The 17,540-nt window shown below is 56.6% G+C and overlaps 1 protein-coding gene across 2 annotated transcripts in view; it reads right to left on the bottom strand.

Annotated features, from left to right (window-relative positions):
• Positions 1-3,405: 3,405 nt before the first annotated feature.
• Positions 3,406-17,540, bottom strand: part of UNC93A (unc-93 homolog A) — a 33,829-nt gene continuing 19,694 nt past the window's right edge. For both annotated transcript variants that reach the window (XM_020885947.2, XM_020885950.2), the window contains 6 exons: positions 17,267-17,496; positions 15,171-15,296; positions 13,052-13,266; positions 10,147-10,282; positions 9,145-9,276; positions 3,406-4,160 (listed from right to left, as the gene is read on the bottom strand). In XM_020885947.2, the coding sequence (XP_020741606.2) occupies positions 3,895-4,160; positions 9,145-9,276; positions 10,147-10,282; positions 13,052-13,266; positions 15,171-15,296; positions 17,267-17,496 (1,105 nt within the window). In that variant the 3' untranslated portion in view covers positions 3,406-3,894. The remainder of the gene's footprint in view (positions 4,161-9,144; positions 9,277-10,146; positions 10,283-13,051; positions 13,267-15,170; positions 15,297-17,266; positions 17,497-17,540) is intronic.

Genomic DNA, 17,540 nt, shown 5'->3' with positions numbered 1-17,540 from the left:
ATGAGGAAGCCTCGTAACTGGTCACGGACTCAGCGCGGCAGTGGTGACAGCCCTGTGGAGGGCCCACCGTGTCCCCGGGATGAGGGGCTGCCCTGCGGCCCACAAGGCTCTCCCCCAACAGCGGGGTCCCCCCGATGCTTGGCCAGGCGTCTGGAGGCGGTGGACACAGCACCTCCCGTGAACGTGTCCTGCCTGTTCCGTCTGCAAACGTCGCCTCCCCGCAGATGGATGGACAGAGACCTGCCCGTGAGCTGAGAGGAAGCCATGGAGACAGACTTTGCAGGTAGATGAATGTGTCAGACTTTTAGTCCAGTATTTGAAAAAGAAAACCAGGAAGCCTGGGCCCAGGAGCTGGAAGGGAGGCGATTAAAGGAGTAGGGAGATGGGAGATGAACTCAGATTATGGGACGGGGGGAGGCCTGGAAAGGGTTGTGTGACTGGGGAGGGGGGTTCTGAGAGCCTTTTTGGAGGAGGCTGGTTGGGGGGGAGCTCAGAGACGTGGAGAAGCGTGACCTGGGCCTGGAAGGGGGCTCAGGAGGGGGAAAAAAAAAAATCTCCGTTTCTGATTTGGATGTGAAACTACAAGAGACTGCCAAACCCGTGAGTCCTTTTTAACCCTCTCATTCCACGTGGTTTATTTTGTCATCCTCTCTGACTCGTAAACTGGGAAACGCGCCTCACTCACTGACTACATAAACCTGGCTAGGGTGAGGGTGAGGGTGAGGGTCTCCCGAGGCCCAACGCTTCGACTCGAGTAGAAGTTCCCAGGCTCCTGGAGGGTGGGGTGTGAAGTGACGGGCCGTTCTCACTGAAGGCCGCCCTCCTGGCTTCCTGGGGCCCCCGGCCCGTCCACAGAAAGCCCATCCACAGAAAGCCCGTCCGGCGGGATCCCTGAGTGCGCACTGTCGCCACGACCAGCAGAGAACACCTGGCCGTCGGTCGGGGGCGGTGTCCGCGGGCTCACCTGTGTTCCTCCCCTGTGACCCACGTGGGTGCTCGTTTACATGCCACCTAGAGAACTGTTCTCTAAAGACCGGCAAGCCCCTTCCATCAAATAGTGACCGCTAGGTTGTGTGTTCTCTCTTCTTACCTGGGCGGCCAGTAAACTCAGCACTTGTTTTAGGTGATGATGGTGACTCCCGCACCCATGAGCCTGGATTATTGCCGCACACACTTTGTCTTTATTATGATGTGCTTATAACTTCATTTCTACACTTAGCATTTTATTTCAGATACATATTTAATTTTTAGGAAATGTTTAACCATACATTGTGACATTACATTCATACATTTTATTTTTGAAAATCTTTTCCTAGTGAGTAACTCTGAGCAAGTAGTAAAATTGTGCCTTTGTTCCTGAGCCCTGGGAGGTGGATAAGAAACTTAACAATTGTTGGATCCAGTCTAATCGAGGCTCATAATAGCCGCACTGGGGTTTAGAGGTGGACGAAACCACTGCATTTAACCTTAGTCTGAGGAGTACACTCTTATTTCACTGTGTACAGTGCTTGGTGTGTGTGCTCAGTTGCTCACTTTGTGTCCCCTCTTTGTGACCCATGGATGGTAGCCCGCCAGGCTCCTCTGTCCATGGGATTCTCCAGGCTAGGATACTGGAGTGGGTTGCCCTGCCCTCCTCCAGGGGATCTTTCCGACCCAGGGACTGAACCAGTACCTCCTGCATCTCCTGCGTTGGCAGGCGGGTTCTTTACGGCTGAGCCACCTGAGAAGTCCATATGGTGCTTTATAGTGTTTTATAATCCAGTGTTTTTTAAAAAAAGTTCTAAGCATTATATATATATATATATTTTCTTTTTCAGATTCTTTCCTTTATAGGTTATTTTAAAATATTGAGTATATTTCCCTGTGCTATACAGATAGGTCCTTGTTGTTCTACTTTATATGTAACAGGGTGAATATGTTATTCTCAAACTCCTAATTTATCTCTCCTCTGCTTTTTCCCTTTGAATAACATCTTGTCTCAATGATTCCTTATGAAGGAGGAACATTTCCACTTTGCTAATAGAGTACTATGCTCAAGATTAAGTCCCTTGCTTTCTGCTACAATTCAGCCTTCCCAGAGCAACACTGGTGTGACCCCGGCACCCCCGCTCACCCCCCGCCCCAGCCCGGGGCCCAGGAGGAAGCAAGAGCCCTGTCTGTCTCTGTGCCCGCATCAGGGTCCCCGAACACACACCCAGGTTGAAGGGCGCAGGCCAAGCTCAGAGGATGAGCAGGAAAGAAAGGCCTGAGTGCCACAGGCCACCTTGCAGGAGCAGCCGGCCAGCAGGCGGGAGCATGCTGTCCAGTGGGAGCCTTCGGCGGCCCCGGCGGCCGCTCCTCAGATGACTGCCAGCCCAGGCCCGCACCCCCTGGACCCGAAGCCCTCCCGTCGCCCGAGGGCCTGGGGCTCCTGCACGCTTTCCCTTGAGCAGCAACAGCCACAAACAGAGCAAGGAGCTCAGCCTTCCGCCAGAGTCCGGGGTGCCTTGGCCTCCGACTCCGGACCTCACAGAGACGCAGGGCCCTCCCGTGGCTTCTCATCCTGGAGTCGGGAGAAGGGGCGGCTGTGGTCTGATGTTCCCGGCCGGGCCCCTCTGCCCACGTTCGTGCGTTTCTGCGAGCCCACTGGGTCTCTGCGGGCAGAGTGCCCCCAGCTCCAGCACCCAGGCCCAGGAGGACCAAGCACTGCCAGCCACAGTGCTGAGCAGGGGGCGCACACAAAAGCCAGCGTCAGGAAGTGTGCGTCCTGTGGCCACGGGCACAGCCCAGACAAGCCTGAGGGGTCTGTGTTGAGGGCAGGAAGGTGCTCAAGGTCGACGAGGCCCGTGAACAAAGCTCTAGAGGCCACAGTGCCTTGGAGAGGGGCTGGGCGGCCCCCTGGAAGGTGGAAGGCCCTGGGCTCGGCTGCAGGACACACCTTGGAAACTCGGCCTCGGGAGGGTCACAGGGCCTGCCAGACAGGTTTGCTTCAGGGCTGGAGGAGGGCAGGCAGGCACATGGCCACGGGATGCGTGGAGAGAAGCCTGGAGAAGAGCAGGGACCGAGGTGGGGGAGGAGGCAAGCTGGGCTGAAAGGAGAAAAGAGGAGACACGGGGAGCCCTGTCTGAGAGGTTCCAGGGTGGGGTGTCTCCAAAAGACAGCTGGGCTCAGAGAACGGCCGTGCCTGCATTACCGGGCGTCAGACGAGGAGGAAGGAGCAGGATGGACGTACCTGCCGGAGAGGCAGGCAGAGGCCAGGAGACAGGTGGGCCCGCGTCTGGGTTCATGTGTTATCAGCCCCATGTGTCAAGTCCCGTTGGAAGTAACTTGCATCTGTTGTCATCAATGGCCTCCGACAAGCCAATGTGATGACGTTTGTGTGTGTGATCCAGGGGGGTGGCGTGAAGTATTTGGACAAGAGTCAGGTCCATAAAATACCTGCGTTTATTTAGAAACTCTTACCCTATAAGCTTCAAGACACAGAGAGCCTCGTCTGGCTTTGTCCCTCACTGACTCTGGGAGGCAGTCCCTGACTTGCCGGGGCGTCAGTTTACCCATCTGCAAAGTGCTGGCATTGGGCTGCATCTTTTCAGCGACTTTCGAGTTCTTAACAACAACCCCCAAACAAGCCTAGGCTATTGACCCGTGAGTCTAGGCAAGTCCCTGGTGGCTGGTGGTATCCTGAGTTTATAACTCTTTTGTATCTGAAATGAACTGATTCCTCCACCTACACTCTGCATCTCCACTGATGAGATGGTGGACTGAAGACTCTGATAAAATAGAAAAAACGTCACGTAAAAGTGAAACCGCGTTGAAGCGGTCGTAAAGAATCAACCGCAGACCCCGAGGCGTCTTCGGGTAATGCTCGCCTGCTCTGGGGCCGCCCCGGGTCCACCCACCGCGGGGCTTGTGGCTTCACAGCTTCGTCTGTGTCACCCCCTCCTCGGCGGGTTTTGTCCGCGCTGCGGCCAGCGGCCCGACCGCCTTCCGGGACTCCAGGTACTCGACGGCCCCGTAGGCGGCCATGGCGGCGCCCAGGACGCCCAGGAGGACGTACAGCTTGACGCTGACGCACAGAAACGTGCTGTATCCGAAGGCGACGACGAAGCCCAGGGCTTCCCAGAGGCGGTAGTTGGCGAAGGCGGCCTCCTTGTTCTTCTCAAACAGAACCCCGAAGAGAGCTGCAGGCAGGGGCGGAAACGCGGCTGTGATTCCGGCAGAGAACGCTGCCGCTTCCCCGAGGCCCAGGTACCCACCCCAGGACCTTCCTGTCTGGAAATCAGAAGGGTTTCACGGTGTGGACGGTAACCAGTCCGGTGAGCGGGCCTCTCGCAGAGAAGCACCATCGTGGAGACTAGAAAGAGAATGGATGAGGGTGACCTCCGGAGGGGCCGTGACCCGCCCCGTACCTCACAGGTCAGGAAAGCAAGGCTGGGAGACGGGACCTGAGTAGATGAGGGTGAGGGGCCCCCTCTGCAGGGTCCACGGGTGGGCCAGCCGTGTGCTGTCTCCCCGCTCAACACAACGAGAAAGGCCCTGCACGCTGGGGTCTTCCTCCCTGAAACCAGCCCAGTGATGAGAAGACATCAGACGAGGCTGAGTTAAGGGGCAGTCTACACAACCCCTGACCCATATTCTCCAAAAGGGCCACGGGCATCAAAGCTGAGCAGAGAGGCTGGCACAGACCAAAAAGCAGACGCGGTGGCTGCATGTAACGTGGCCGCCTGCCCGGGGTCTCAGAGCACACAGAGAAAGGGGGGGAAAGCTGGGAAAATGGAATAAAATCTGAAGTTCCGTTATTTCTCAGTGTTAGTCCCTCGGTTTCGACAAGTCTACCACAGGTTTGTAAGATGTTCGCATTAAGGAAACAGAATGGAGAGTATGTGGGAATTCTGCACTCTACCGGCAACTTTTCCGTCGATCTAGGATTATTATAAAACAGAAAGAAGAAAAGCCTGCTCGCTGCCCAACCTGGCCAAGACACCAGGTGAAAGTGACCAGATGTGGACTCTGTGCTCAGAGGCCGGGACGAGGACAAGTCTTGTTTGTTGGAAACGACAGGATTTGTGAACCGGGCATGTGAGAGAGGACAGATTTTCTGAATTTATCAGCCTGAAGACAGCCCCTTCGGCGGCTGATGAGGCAAAAGGGTATTTCAAGGCCAGACTTTCCGCGTCGTCTCAGATCCAGGCATTGGCATGCAAGTGTTGCCTTGGCAACAGTTCTGTCGGGGTGGATAAGCAGAGAGCAGCCGAGATGAGCGGCTCCACAGGCCGGAGGGCTCCCCGGAGCCCAGTGGGGACCCGGAGCAGGGAGAGGCAGGATTCTGCCCCGGGAAGGGGGGGCTGGGATGGTCCCGCCCCGTTGTAGCAATCAGCTTTTCCGTTGAGAAGTGGTGACTGCAAAGGGGGTTACCTTGTGCGCAATTGTATTCCGTCTCATTGACTAGGAATGTACGTGACTCATGTCTTTTCTTAACAGACACATTCAGGGAGAATTGCATTAGAAATCCAACTTGCTACTGAAACAGCAGAAGTGAGAGAGCTGGTCTTGGCAGGTGGCAAAAGCTACACAAAACGTGCGGTTTTTGAAAACACAGAGACAGTGTGGATGGACCACACTGCAGGGAGGTGGACCAGTCTGTTATTAACATAGCCCTCCTGGTCAGGATGTTAAGGAGGTCACAAATCAGAGACGGGAAGAACAGTTTCCCTCCAAGAACTGATTTTTACTCAAAAAAACCCCTTACTTCTAAGTTGAACAAAAAGACAGAAATAGTTCATTTTAAATTGGTATTCTTATTCAAGAAGGGCTTTACCCAAGTCTTTCACCGGACTTCATGTAGCTGCTCAACCTGACAAAGGCTCAGCCTGACGGTCTCTTGTGCCTGTGGAAAGGAAGGGAGACTTGGGGCAATTACGCCCATGTCTCAGGGAGAGAGAAAACCAAGCAGGTTCACCGCGAGCCTCCCGAAAGCCTGGGGACCGTTGTGCGCCGTGCACGGCTGTGCTTCCCTGACCTGACCTCTCAGTGCAAACACTGCAAAAAACTCCCCGAGCCCAGAGGTCAGTTAATCAGAGAGCAAGTCGGCAGAAGCACTGGGGTGTAAACAGTGGGGGTCCCTCGCCCCTCCACGGGGACGTGGAGACGCTCTCTCTGGACGATCGCTGGCTGAAGCGCCTAAGAGTCCTGCCGGGGCTGTGGGGATCTCTCACTGGCTTACAGTCCAGACGCCCGGCCGAGAAAAGCGAGTGTGGTTGCTGTTTATCTCCTCGGCTGACTCAGGCATTTCCTCTGTTGAACAACAGCCCCACCTGCGGCTAATCTGTCACCGCTTCCTCCAGCTGCCCTTTGTTCCAAACACTGCAGTCTGTGGCGCTGAGCTGAGCACCGCTCTGTCCCAGAACTCCAGGAGCGCCTCCTGCATCATGGAGGCAGGAGAAAGACTGTGAAACCCAAACCCCTTGATTCCAACGGCGTCGGGTTTGCTCGGGGATGTTCCCCCGCTGTTTCACAGGCCGGCCACGACTCAGGTGCTAAGGAGGGCTGTCCTGGGACGCTGTGGCCCCGTGTGTGACGTCCCTGGGTGCAGGGACCGCAGCCAGGCCCCGTGCCTGGAAACGGCGGCTGCTGGCTTGTTTGTGGCTGGGCATGACCCACTTTCCAGTCCCAGGTGCTTCCCTGATGAGGGCTGGATGGTGGGTGGCATTTCCAAGGGAAGAAGCTCCCTTCTGAGCCGGATCTGCCCCTGAGGCCCTGGCTCACCCATCGGTGGCTTGTTGGCTGCAGAGACGGCTCCCCTACTGGGGCCTCAGCGCTCCCGCCCCCCCCCCCCAGGGCTGTCGACGGGTCCTGGGAGACCTGCCCCCTGAGCCCCTCGCTGCTCCAGCCCGGACCTCTCTGCAGGCGCCTCCCTGCTGCTGGGCGAGGTGCCATGGGGGTGATGCCACCCGCTGGGCTACATCATGAGCGAATCCTCACAGGATTAACCTGCCGGCCACAGCCAATGCCCTCTGTAACGTTAGGGCATCCCTGGCTGTGGCTCCTCCAGGAAGCCAGGACTCTCAGGCCTGAACTTAACTCCTTTCCCCAGAGTGGTAGTCTTCGTGTCCTTCATGCCAACTGCCTTCCCACATTTTCCAAAGAAAGGGGACCCCTCCCCTCCCAGCCTGGGTGCCCCTCAGTCCCCCTGACCCCACACGCCCTCCTTGGGCGCCCTCCTCGCCTCTCAGCTGTCCTCTGCTCCCCACACCCCTTCTCCTCTCCTCACAGCCCTTCACTCTGCATCAAAAATTAATGATCAGATTTTCTCTTCTTGGACTCCAAAATCACTGCAGATGGTGACTGTAGCCATGAAATTAGAAGATGCCTGCTTCTTGGAAGAAAAGCTATGACAAACCTAGACAGCATATTAAAAAGAAGAGACATCACTTTGCCAACAAAGGTCCACCTAGTCAAAGCTATGGTTTTTCCAGTAGTCATGTATGGATGTGAGAGCTGAACCATAAAGAAACCTGAATGCCGAAGAATTGATGCTTTTGAACTGTGGTGTTGGAGAAGACTCTTGAGAGTCCCTTGGACTGCAAGGAGATCCAACCAGTCCATCATAAAGGAAATCAACCCTGAATATTGATTGGAAGGACTGAAGCTGAAGCTGAAGCTCCAATACTTTGTGCATCTGATGTGAAGAGCTGACTCATTGGAAAAGACCCTGATGCTCGGAAAGATTGAAGGCAGGAGGAGGAGAGGGCAGAAGAGGATGACATGGTTGGATGGCATCACTGATTCAATGAACATGAACTTGGGCAAACTTTGGGAGATGGTGAGGGACAGGGAGGCCTGGTGTGCTGCAGTCCATGGGGTCGCAAAGAGTCGGACATGATTGAGCGACTTAATAACATTACCGCTACACACGCCCAAGACAACCCCTTTCAGGGCTGGGTCCCCCTGATCGGGGTCCTCTGTCCTGTTCAAGCCCAAGCCAAGCCCTTCAGCGGACACCTCCAACCCTGCTGTCTGTGGACTTGCCGGCCGCCTCCAGCCCTGGGGGTCCTGATGTCCAGCCTGGCCCCAGGACCGCCAGGTCCTGGCCTGTCTTGGCCTCCTTTCCTCCCTGCGTCCAGCAGCTCCACCTCTCAGCCCCTTCTCACCACGTCCCTCTGTGCAGCAAACCCCTGCACATCCCCACGTCCCCTGCGTTGTGGCAGCAGCTCACCCTACCCCGTCCCCAGCTGTAAACCCCTGCTGCTGCTTCTGTGGGCACTGAGCGAACCCGGCCCCTTCACCAGGCAGGTCGGCCCCTGATCGGGCCAGCCGCCGCCCTTCCCTTCAGCACTGCAGCCAGCCTGTCCTCACAGTTCCCCCTAAACACAGAGGCTGAAACCCCCAGGGGACGGTGTTGGGAGGTGGTCTCTGGGAGCGATGAGGTTGTGGGGGGAGCCCTCGGGGTTAGAGTGCCCTTGTGAAGGGGACGCCCGATGCCCCCCCCCCCTCGCCCCTGCATCCACCGAAGACTCAGTGAGATGTTTTATGAGCCAGGAGGCGGGCCCTCCAGACCCCGGATCTGCCTGCTTTCATCCTGGACACTCACCCCCAGAACAATGAGCAGGATACTCTCCTGTTTACAAGCCCCACCCCCGGCTGTGGGGTGCTGTTACGGAGCCTGCTGCCTCCCGGCCTCACCGCCGCCCCCCTCCTCCCGGCTCCCCGCTGCCCAGACGACAATCAGACTGGATGCCACTTGCCACTCGGGCGTGGCCCCAGGATGAGGCCGCGACTGACCCCTCCCACCCCCTAGCTCAGTTCTCCCCGCCCACCGAGGGACGTTGCCATGGTAATCTGTAAGCTTTGGCTCCCCCCGAAAACCCCCGCCTCAGCAGGCAGAAGCCCTTCTGCCCAGACACCACGGGCAGGACATCGCTGTGCCCAGAGGAGCTCTTCCGGGGGGACCCACGACGGGACGGTCGCGTTAGCAAGGACAGCTGCGCACTCGGTTGTCTTTTATCCCGGGCATCGTGCATCCAAGTCCGCAGGAGGAAGTGGGGCCCGCCCTCTGGCCCCTGCTCCTTGACGCACGTCTCCCCATCTCCCTTCGGGGGCCCTGTGCCCTCCGCGGCTGGCCAAACTGGGGCCCCTGAGCGGGCCAGCCGTGCGCCAGGCACTCACCGTTGTTCTGTGTCTGCCAGACCGCGTCGGCCATGCCCCAGAGGCCGGGGAACACGAAGAACACGGGCAGCTGGCTGGGGTGTGGCTTCCACAGCAGGAGGGCAACGATGCAGGCCAACTGGGTCACGGCCCCTGGGGGCAGGGGGGCAGGGGCTCCTCTCAGACCCTCGGAGCTGCCAGCTGAGCCTCCGACCCCCTGCTCCCTAGACTACTGCCGCATGCTTTCTCCCGTGCCTTTGACGTGACTCTTACGGGCTGGCGGCTGCCGGGGATCACCCCTGCAGGTGCGGGACTCTGCCCAGCTGTGGCCTCCACGGGGGCAAGGGCAGGGGGGCCTTGGGGTGACACACCTCTGCGTCTTAGAGCAAAGTGTCATCTTGCTGGGCAGAGGAGGCCCCAGATTGTGGGGGCTCAGGGTGGGAGAGACTGGGCTTCTTCATTCAGGGTGATTGGTGGGACCCCTGCTTCTCACTGAGTGGGGGGCGTGGGGAGGGGAGGGGAAAAGGACCACCCAGCCTGGGAACTGGGCCTTCGAAACAGGACAGGGAGGCAGGGGCTGTGGGCAGGGCCTCCTCGCTCCTCCAGGCTTTGTCCTCACGGCCGAGGTCTCGGCTTCGTGAGTCTGCAGACCCTGTGATGCCCCCTGACCAGGGGGACAGAGCAGCCTGGGACCCTCCGGGGTTTCCCAGGGCTCTGTGACCTTGGGCAAGTTACTAGGCATCTCTGTTCCTCAATATAAATCAAAAGACTCTAGCTGTCTCCGTGAACACCCTCACTTCTCACTGTCACCTTGCGTCTGCTGCTCCCTGGTCCCCCAGGGGAAGCAGAAGGGTCTGCGTGTTTAGACAGCCAGCTGCATCCGGTGCGTGAACCGAGATCTCCTCCTTTTGGGAGGCTCCCTGCCTCTTGCCTGACCCCCGCCCACCCACTCTCTGTGCCTCCAGCGACCCCCGTCCTCACCCCAACCCCCAGCCCAAGGGGCCGCACCCAGCACCCGCCTACCCAGCGCGAAGAGCGCGATCCTGCCGGTGTGCCGGGCCAGCCTCCCGAAGAGCACGGAGCACAGGGCGTCGACGGCCCCGAAGCAGATCATCACATAGCCCACGAACTGGATCCCCAGGGCGCAGGTGGCGTAGGACTGCGGGGGAGAGCAGAGGTCACCCGCGCCGGCCTCGCCCCACCCGGGGGCCCAGGCGTGGGAGCCTCCGCCCTCTGGGGGCTCATCCGAGCCAGGGATTCCAGGCTGTGCTAAGACGCTGTCTGCCGTGTGACTGCCGGCCTGCTGAGCTGGCCTGAAAGCTTGCTGGGCCTTCCGTTCGCAGGCGGAGGCAGTGTTGGCGGCCCTTTGGAGGGAGAGCTAAGCGGGGACCGGTGTGGACGGACCTTCTCCCCGTGTCCCTGCAGTGCAGGGGTGGTGCACTATTGTTCAGTCTGAAGTCTTCTTGCTGCGGCGGGCCGTGCCCCTCCTGCCTGTAGGAAGCTGGCTGAGGACAGAGCTGGGGGTGAGCGGGCGGCTCGGGCGGCTTTAGGGCCCTGAAGCTGCCCTGAACGTTACCGTCATGATGCATTCATGTCATCATGCCTGCGTCCAAACCCCGAGAACACACACACCAAGAGCAAGCCCCCGGGAAGCCGCAGGACGCGGGGTGATGAGAATGTGTCCGTGCGGGTGCGCCAGTAGTGACAGGCGGACAAACGGGCCGTAGACAGTGGGGGAGGCCATGGCCCGGTGGGGTCGGGGTGGGGGGGTACGGGAAATCTCTAATTTCTGCTCAGTTTTACTGTGAACCTAAAACTGCTCCAACAAATAAGGTCTTAATAAAAAAGAAGATGGAAGGAACAGGGAGGGAATCTCCACAGAGATGAGAAGAACAGAGAGACCTCCTGCCCCAGACCCGGGAGGTGGGGGGTGGAGGGGCCCCCGGGACCAGGGCTCAAGGGCTGCGGCTCTCACGCCCACAGAATCAGGACAGACACAGCAGGAGGCCCCTGGCTCCCGGATGGTGCAGGCCCTGCCCGAGCTCACGGGCGGCGGTCCCTGACGAGTCCGAGGGGAGTGGCCGCGTCCAGACCCAGGGACTGTGCGTCATCCCTGTCGTTCTTGGGAACTCCAGGACTCCAACGAGGCAGTCCTCAGAGCACGGGCCACGGGCAGCCCCGGGCGCCCGAGCATGCAGGGCCGTACACCGAGGGGGGGTTGCGGTCTGTCTGGAACTCAAATCCGTGCCCTGCCTTTTTCCCTGCCAGTCCGGCAGCCCCTCCTGGGAAGGAGCCGTGGGGGGGCTGGAGTGGAAGTTCCCTGGAGGAAGAGTGGTGGTCCTCGGGGGCGGGTCTCTCGACATAGGCCGGAGGGTCCAGCCTTGGCCCTGGCTGTCTCCAGCCCCTCCAACACCCAGCTCCTCTCCCACACTTTCTGGGCAGAAACCTTCTCTCTACCGTCCCTGTCTGTGACACCCCTTCCACAGCACCCCACAGGGCTCTCCAGGACAGAACCCCACCTGGGCAGGGGCTCTGGAGACGGGCTCCGGGAGAGACCCTCGATAAAGGTGGCCAGCCAGACATGGGCTCCTCTCCAGCCACGCCTGAACAAGGACCCCTGAAGAAGGCACAAAGTGGGCAGACAGTGCAGGGGGCACGTGGACAGCCAGGGAAAGGGCATCAACTGCGCTGAGCCACCTCCGTTTCTAGACTGTAACTCATTATTCAAGAACTAGGTAAGGGCCCAAATAGACCTTTCTCCAGAGAGGACATACAGAGGAGCAGGAGGCACGTGAAGAGATGCTCACCATCGCTAATCACTAGAGAAACGTAAATCAAAGCTACTGCGAGGTACCCCCTCACACCAGCCAGAATGGCCGTCATCAAAAGGTCTACAAACAATAAATGCTGGAGAGCGTGTGGAGAGAAGGGAATCCTTCTACACTGTAAGAGGGAGTATAAATTAGTACAGCTCTCATGCGAAACAGTGTGGAGACCTCTTAAGAAACTAAAAATAGAGCTACCTTATGACCCTGCAATCCCACTCCTGGGCAAACATTCAGAGAAGAGCATGGCCCCAGAGGATGCACGCACCCTAACGTTCATCGCAGCACTGTTTACGGTAGCAAAGACACGGAGGCGACCGAGACGTCCATCCACAGATGGTGGATAAAGATGCGGTGCACACGTACAATGGAATCCTCCTCAACCGTAAAAGGAGGAATGATGTCATTTGTGGCAACATGGATGTGACTAGAGATTATCATACTATGTAAAGCTGGCCAGAGAAAGACAAATATCATATGATAAATGATGCAAATGAACTCATTTACAAAACAGAAACAAACTCAGAGGCTTAGAGAACTAACTTATGGTAATGAGCAGGGGAAGAATGGAGGGAAGGGACAGTTAGGGAGTTTGGGGTGAACATGTACACTCTGCTATATTTAAACTGGATAACCAACAAGGACCTACTGTATAGCACAGGGAACTCTGCTCAATATTCTGTAATAACCTAAATGAGAAAAGAATTTGAGAGAGAATGTATACATACAGATGTATAACTGAACCACCCCGCTGTACACCTGGTAACACAACACTGTAAATCAAGTAGACTTTAATGTAGAATAAAAAATCTTTAAAAGCTAGGTAATAAGGAATTTCAGTGTTATTTGTAGATTTCAGAGCTTTCTCTATTCTCTACTCTAAGACAAGGATGCTGGGTGAGATGCAGGCAGAGTCACTGCGATGACTCCCGAGCAGCTTTGGTCCTTTACCTGCAGACACGTCTCAAGCAAGAGGTGTCCCCGGGAAGGTCCCAGGCCAGGTGAGCTCACGTCCAGACTCACGGGCAGCTCCCCTGAGGCCGGAAGGGCGGAGTGCAGCCCCAGGGAGCCCTGAGCCACCCGCCAGCCAGCCCCTCTCTTACCCGTGTGTAGTCGCCCGACAGGAAGGCTTGCTCGAACCCGCTGAGCATCGGCAGCAGGATCAGGAGACGCAGGCGCTTGTCTCTGAGCAGCTTAAACGTCGACAGCAAAGTGGACCAGAAAGGAGTCGCCTGCTTCTCGCTGTCACCTTCTGGCCCAGCATCTTTTACGGGTTCCAGAAACACGGCTGTGAGCAGGACCGCCAGGAAGCCGCACCCTGAAAGGACAGGGAGGGGACAGGCTGCCGTGCGGGGCTGCAGGGGTCACGCACACGCACACGGGCTCCCCACCTCGCCTTCTGGCCTCCAGCCCCGCTGGCTGCCTCTGGGGCTTCTCTGCCTTCAGGGCCCACTCATCTCTCCTCCTCTGCTGGTAAATTCCTACTCATCCTTCAGTTCCCGCTTGGGCACCACCTCCCCATCAGAGCTGCCCTAGAGCCCAACTTCCCAAGGAGATGTCGCTACTTGTCAGCTGACAGCTTTGTTCAAAACACTCATCCTCTCAAATTGTGATTAGTTGAACGCACATCTGGCCTCTAAGGTCACCGCCAGCCAGGACCTCATCTGCCTGGTTTCTGGGCCCCAGCTCTAGTGCTCACTCTGGTTTGCCAGCGTAAAGGGCCCCCTCGGCACCTCTGATGTGGAAGTGACTTTGAAAGAGACCAGAGTGTTGGTGGTAGCTGATCTCTCCATGGGGACAAGCTGACTGTGCCCACGGCCTCCCGACCTTTGATTCCCAGTGGCGTCTGCACTCAGCCCCATAAAATCTGACTCTTATCAGACTCCTGGTCATTAAGGATACAATTCAAGGCCTTCACAGATTCCAGAATTCAAGAATGATAAAGAATATCCTTAAATTTTTTTCAAATGGACACCAAAAAACCAAAAATCTAATCTAAAGGTATGCCCAAAGTAGTGGAGTCATTTAGAAATTTTTCATTCAAATAAGCATCTTAAGGATAAGAGATCAAACCAGTCTGTCCTAAAGGAAATCAGTCCTGGGTGTTCATTGGAAGGACTGATGCTGAAGCTGAAGCTCCAATACTTTGGCCACCTGATGCAAAGAACTGGCTCATTGGAAAAGACCTTGATGCGGGGAAAGATTGAAGGCAGGAGGAGAAGGGGACGACAGAGGATGAGATGATTGGATGGCATCACCGACTCGATGGACATGAGTTTGAGTAAACTCCAGGAGATGAAGAAGGACTGGGAAGCCTGGCTTCCTGTGGGGTCGCAAGGAGTCTGACACGACTGAGCGGCTGAACAGTAAGGATGAGCGCCGTCACAGGGACTCACCCCCTTGGGCAGCCATGTCCTCACACACTTCCAGTGTTCCACACCATCTGCTGTCCTGTGACCAGCAGTAGGAGCCACGAGGCTGCACAGACACCCAAGGGTGGGCAGTAGGAGACGCCCGCCCAGCCCCAGCCTCTCAGAAGCCATTCAAGTATATGCTTCAGAAGAAGGTGATAAGCCCGAGATGTGGGACTTCCAGATCCAACCAGATGTAGTTGAAACGTGAAGTGTGACATTCACTCTGTCCTGTCTGACTCTGTGCGACCCCCTGGACTGCAGCCCACCAGGCTCCTCTGTCCACGGCATTCTCCAGGCAAGAACACTGGAGAGGCTTGCCATGCCCTCCTCCAGGGGATCTTCCTGGCCCAGGGATTGGGCCTCGGTCTCCCACATTGCAGGCGGGTTCATTGCCATCTAAGCCACCAGGGAAGCCCCACAAGGATTCGATGCACCGAGGCCGCGGGCCCCTCGGTGCCGCCAACAAGGCGGCCGCAGCCCCGAGTGGCCATGAGCACGTGGACCGTGCGGCTGTGACCTTGGAAGAGTCATCTTACTTTCATTAATTAGAATTTCAATAAGCACATGTGATGACCGTGGGGCTGGACGGTGCAGACGCGGGGCTGTTTCCATCATCACGCAAGACCTCCAACAGCAGAGGCTGCTGCCCTGGGTTTCATGTGGGAAAAGCCCCAGGCACCCGCAGCTGAACGCATTCTGAGGGGCGTGTGCAGATAAGCTCAGATCATCCGTGCCCTGAGAAGGCGGTCCTTTTGGCCCGGGAAGGCATTCGTCTTGCTTTGCCCGGGTTCCTGGGGCCGGCACGTACCTGTGTAGATGCCCATGAGCGTGTAGATGAGGTCCTGGGAGGGCCGTCTTGTGCTGTTGGTGGACGCCACGGCCATCAGGCAGTCGCTGGCCCCGCAGGTCTGCAGCTGCTCCTTCGGGACGGTCCCTGCGGAAGCAGAGAGGCGGACTGAGGACATGGCGTACTTGTGACAGGAGAGGGGACACACAGAAGGATGCACCGAGGAGAGGAGTATGGCCATGTGGAGCATGAGACCCCCCACGGGTCAGAGCCAACCATGGGGGCTGTTCCGCCCAGTGTCTCAGCCACGTCTCTCCTCGGAAACATCTATATGCTTGATTTTAAGACACTCCGGACTCGTGTGGAATAAATGCTGGCTTATGGTTATATTGCGTTGCTAACTTCATCGAAAGTTTTCCACTTTTCAGAATGATAAATAGGGTAGGTTAGACCAGGTGTCAGGCCCACTGGGTTCTCAGACTCATCTGTAAAGAGACCCGTCACCGTGGGCGGGTTCATTCATATTGTCTCTGAATGTTGCTTTCTTAGCCATAAAAAGAGAGACATGTGAGCGATCAGTGACTCTCAGTAGACCCACATCGAATCTCTGAAGAAAGGAGACACATGTCACAGGCAAGCGTCCTCGGTGTTCCATCGTTCCCATAATAGTGAGCTCAGCGCACGAGATGCCGCAGGATCCCTGTGACTGGGGAGGTGTCCAGCCCACGGACAAGGCGGCGGTGTGGAGGCTGGGGGCACAGAAAGGTGGAGACGCCTTGCAAGGCTCCCAACGTGCCTTCCAGCCCTCAAATTCTGTGTCCAGTGACCAGGGAGAGGTTAAGCTTACTTGTCTGTATGCCTTTAAAAGTGAACCTGTTCACGCCTCCACACCAGTGATGTCAGAGCCTGAACTTTCACCCCAGCTTCGGTTGGTTGATTGCTGATGGTTTGGACAATACCAAGTAATGATTGGTGTCTATCAACCCTGTGATTTCCCTCTGCAGATGTACTCAGCAAGGATGACATCATGTGAGCAAAAAGGGAGGAAAGGTTCTTATTTCTTGAGTAGATAAGCAATACAGAGGACCAAGGCAGAGAGAAATATTCCTGATAACGGGAGAGTTAGCACTTCTTCCCCATTAATAAAGCTTCCTGTGAGAACTGAAGACATGCATTTCCTCTTCCCTTGGTTGAAGTCTTCAGATAGCAAAGTGTGCAGGCATAAAACAGATACACACTCTGTAACCCTGTCTGAGTGAGGCTGGGTAGAGAAAAAAGTTAAGACCCTGGTCATCAAATGTTCAAATCTGTTGGGGATAGTGGCCTTTTGTGTAATATTGAAAATACTGGTGAATGGGTTGATTCAGTGGGAAAATAAATTCCTGGAAACCATTCTTAGTCTAGAAGGATAGTAAGGACTCCGTGGATGTGTATGGATGTGAGACTTGGACTGTAAAGAAAGCTGAGCACTGAAGAATTGATGCTTTTGAACTGTGGTGTTGGAGAAGACTCTTGAGAGTCCCTTGGACTGCAAGGAGATCCAACTAGTCCATCCTAGAGGAAATCAGTCCTGAATATTCATTGGAAGGACTGATGCTGAAGCTGAAACTCCAATATGTTGGCCATCTGTTTTGAAGAAATGACTCATTTGAAAAGACCCTGATGCTGGGAAAGACTGAAGGCAGGAGAAGGGGATGACAGAGGATGAGATGGTTGGATGGCATCACCGACTCAATGGACATGAGTTTGAGTAAGCTCTGGGAGTTGGCAATGGACAAGGAGGCCTAGCATGCTGCAGTCCATGGGGTTGCAAAGAGTCGGACAGGACTGAGTGACTGAACCGAACTGAACTGAACTGAACTGAAGGACTCCATGAACTCGCGTTCCACAGGTAGTGGCCCTCAGTCTCCCCAGGACACCTCTCCCTAAGGACTGGCGGCCAAGGCACCCAGGGATTAGGTGGGCCCTCAGACCCGACCAGACTGTCCAGGGAGGAGCTGGGGTCCATGCAGTCTGAGAACCAGGTCTGGGGGCCCCATGTGACCACCCGCTCATGTCCTGAATGAGGACATGAGGGGAGGGACCAGGGACCCTGGGTGGCCCCCACTTCCTGTTACCTTGAGTGGGCGTCTGGCCGAACACGAGAGATGAGATCAGGTTGCCCCACACACCGGACGACTGGAATATGAGAAAGAAGATGCCGAAGTACTGGTTGACCACGTCTTTGCCGACTTGTCCTGTCTTCTGCGCTTGCATGTTCCCCACGATGGTGAGGTAGGTGCCCTGTGCAGACCACAGCGTGGCGGCCCCGAGTCCCACCAGGATGGAGGTGGGGATCAAAGTGTACCTGAGAGACAAAAGTGGACGTGGGCTGCCTTGGCCCCTTCCTCC

This window comes from Odocoileus virginianus, chromosome 34 (assembly GCF_023699985.2).
Source record: "Odocoileus virginianus isolate 20LAN1187 ecotype Illinois chromosome 34, Ovbor_1.2, whole genome shotgun sequence".
NCBI classification, from domain to species: Eukaryota; Metazoa; Chordata; class Mammalia; order Artiodactyla; family Cervidae; genus Odocoileus; species Odocoileus virginianus.
The sequence above is the reverse complement of the archived record's forward strand: the minus strand, read 5'-3'. Positions and strand labels throughout refer to the sequence as shown.